This window comes from Microtus ochrogaster, chromosome 2, assembly GCF_000317375.1.
Source record: "Microtus ochrogaster isolate Prairie Vole_2 chromosome 2, MicOch1.0, whole genome shotgun sequence".
Lineage (NCBI taxonomy): Eukaryota > Metazoa > Chordata > Mammalia > Rodentia > Cricetidae > Microtus > Microtus ochrogaster.
The window spans coordinates 42,583,167-42,586,339 of NC_022010.1; the positions used below are offsets into that span (position 1 = coordinate 42,583,167).

Sequence of the window (3,173 nt, forward strand, 5' to 3'; positions counted from 1 at the left end):
AAAAAAAAAAAAAAAAAAATTAGGTGCCCAAAGTTAAGATTGACATTAGTTTATTCTTGGGTAAATATGAGTATATTTTACATATGTAGTTACATCATATCATTATTGATTAAGTTAGGTTCCTTGGCCTGACTGAATTGCAATAATGAAACAGTAAAAGCACACAAATCACGAAGCATTTTAGTTAGTAGCTGGGCTGGGGCTGTAGCTCAGTTAGCAGAGTGCTCACCTAGCATGCCAGAGCCCTGTGCTTGGTCCCCAGCCCTGCATACAACTAGGCATGCTGATGCACCTTATAGTCCTGGCTCTAGGGAAGGAGATCTGAGGCAGGAAGATCAGATGTTCCCACATACTGAGTTCAAGAGTAGCCTGGGCTATTTGCGCCCCTCCCACTCCAAAACAAAAAGTAAATAGTATTTCTGGTTTTGGTTAACCTTTGTAATAGTGAGTTATCTAATTTATCAAATCAAGTAGGCTAAAGCTTTTGGGTTTTCTTTTTTATTTCTTTAAAAGACTTACTTTTATTTTTAATTATGAGTATATATGTGTCTTATGTGTGGATACTGCACATGAGTGCAGGTACCTGAAGAGGCATCAGCTCCCCCACAGCTGGAGTTAGTTGTGAGCAGCCTGATGTGGGGCACTGGGGACCAAACTCAGGTCCTCTGCAAGAGCAGTGCAGGCTCTCTTAGACACTAAGCATCTCTCCAGCCCTAGGCTGAAGTTTAAAAATAAATATTGGGGGGGCTGGAGAGATGACTCTTCCAAAGGTCCTGAGTTCAGTTCCCGTCAACCACATAGTGGCTCACAACCATCTGTAATGATGCCTGGTGACATACAGACAGAATATTGTGTACATAATTAATAAATAAATAAATAAATAAATATTTTAAAAATAAATAAATATTGGACAGGTGCGGTTACACACATGTTTAATTCTAGCACTTCGGAGGCAGAAGCAGGCAGGTCTCTGTGAGTTTGAAGCCAGTCTGGTCTGTATGGTGAGTTCCTGGCTATCCAGAGCTACATAATCTGTCTCAAAACAAACAAGATAAAAATTGATTTTTCATTTATTTTATGTAGCATATAGCACAGATATAATGAATATTTCAGTGACTCAGAACATAGAAGTAAACATCCCCCCACCACGATCCCTTTTAAAAGTCATTCCTCGCCGGGCAGTGGTGGCGCACGCCTTTAATCCCAGCACTCGGGAGGCAGAGGCAGGTGGATCTCTGTGAGTTCGAGGCCAGCCTGGTCTACAAAGAGAGTTCCAGGACAGGCTCCAAAACCACAGAGAAACCCTGTCTCGAAAAACCAAAAAAAATAAAATAAAATAAATAAATAAAAGTCATTCCTCTATCACACTTCAGTGTGCATCCTTTTGGGTGTTTAGAAAGCAACAGTCACTTAGAAAATGCTTGCATTTCTCCATCCCCCAGACAAAACTGCATTGTATGTGCTCATGTGAACTCTTATGCAACAGTGCTGAGACCTATCGTATTTTTTTCTTTTATAAAAAATACTTTTTATGTGGGAGGTGGGGCATGCATGTGGGTCCTGGAGAGCCACCTCACTGCTTCCTGTTTTCTTTAATCAGGGTAGGGCCTAACGGTGTGACCCAGATTGGAGGAGTCTGGTGTCTTCCAAGCATAGAGTCCTATCATCTGCAAACAGGGACGGTTTGACATCTTTGTCCCCTTTTGTGTCACTGTGATGGCTTTCCTCCCATTAGAGTGATGTTCTCATTCCCCAGTCACCACGATGTTGGTTCTAGGGCAGAATCACATTCTAAGTTTCTTTTGTTTTCAGGGAATTCAAGTCTGGACCAATGCTAAGGAGTGCTTTAGCAAGATGTAATCCAGGAAAGTGACTTTCTCTCCAATCAAAGTGCCCCAAAATGAAGCACAAGTAAAAAGAAATTCAGTTGCTACCTAATACACATAAAAGCATACAGTAAATTGAACAAATCAGCTTTCTTTAACTTAAGTATTTGTGTTCATATAGCACAAAAGGATACATTTTAATGAAGAATAATTTGAGGTTTTGGGGACTGGTGCTGATTCCAAAAGTTAATTTAATAAGATATACCAACAGATTATTCATCAGGCTTCTGAGCCAACGACTGAGTGTTAGGGTGTTAGTTAATTCCCACGTGCTCCTCTCAGTGCCAGCTGTTCCAGATCTCCTCACGTCGGGAGTCTTTCCAAGATGACATTCCTGTCTTTACTTGGTGGGACCCACTTCTGCTGTCGGGTTATTTTATCTGCCTTATAGTTGAGCTGTTTAGTTTGACAAAGCTCAGCAGAAACTTATTGTGAAATCTGAGGTTTCCTTCCCTGTTCGTAGATCCCTGTACCATCTGCGCACACTAGAAAAAATGCCTTCAGTTTGTGTTTCACCAAAATTTTGATACTGGTGAGAAATTTTATACTGCCAACAAAAAGTCTCGGCTTCTCAGACATGCAGTGGAGTAAATACATTATTATGATCTAGCAATCACTCTATAGAAAGTTTTAATTGAACATTATTCTCAAATAATTGTTAACCTCAGCAACGAGCCTCCATTCTTCTGCTTGGCTCTGTGCACATGGCATTTCAGGGTACGAGATGTAGCATTTCCATGTGTAAGACACTCACAGTGAACACGTGTGGGCTGGTACCTTCATCATTAATGTGCTTTTCTATTGCCTGGCTGTGGTTTTGTAAAGATAAATTATGTTGTTGTGTTTTTAATGTGTGTGTCATGGTACATGTTCAGAAGCCAAGCACTCTCTCTGCCAGCTTGCAGGATATTAACTGTGCACTCATCATTTCTAATGTTTTAAAACTATACTCAGTACTGTTTAACATTTGACTTTTTTACATGTTTAAAATGTTGCTGGATTTTTGTGCTGTTTGCCAAACTTATACAATAAATAAAGAAAATGTGTGTTTATTTCCAAAAGATTCCTGTTATTTTACAATGCTCCATGCATGTAAATACCCGATTTTCTGGTAGAAAATAATGCATGTCATATTTTGTTTTAAAGTGACCTAAATGTTGGTGTTTTAAAACATAAGACGTTGCTATGGTTTGTGTTTTTTTTGAGACAGGGTATCATGTAGCCTTTGCTAATTTGGAACTGGTTATGTAGACCAGGCTGGACTCAGAAAGATCCGCCTGCCTCTGC

The 3,173-nt window shown here is 39.8% G+C and overlaps 1 protein-coding gene across 1 annotated transcript in view; it reads left to right on the top strand.

Annotated features, from left to right (window-relative positions):
* The window catches only part of Snx4 (sorting nexin 4), a 61,440-nt gene extending 58,502 nt beyond the window's left edge, over positions 1-2,938 (top strand). Inside the window, exon 14 of the mRNA XM_005344865.2 lies at positions 1,813-2,938. Coding sequence (XP_005344922.1) covers positions 1,813-1,860 — 48 coding nt within the window. The 3' untranslated portion in view covers positions 1,861-2,938. The remainder of the gene's footprint in view (positions 1-1,812) is intronic.
* The last annotated feature ends 235 nt before the right edge of the window (positions 2,939-3,173 follow it).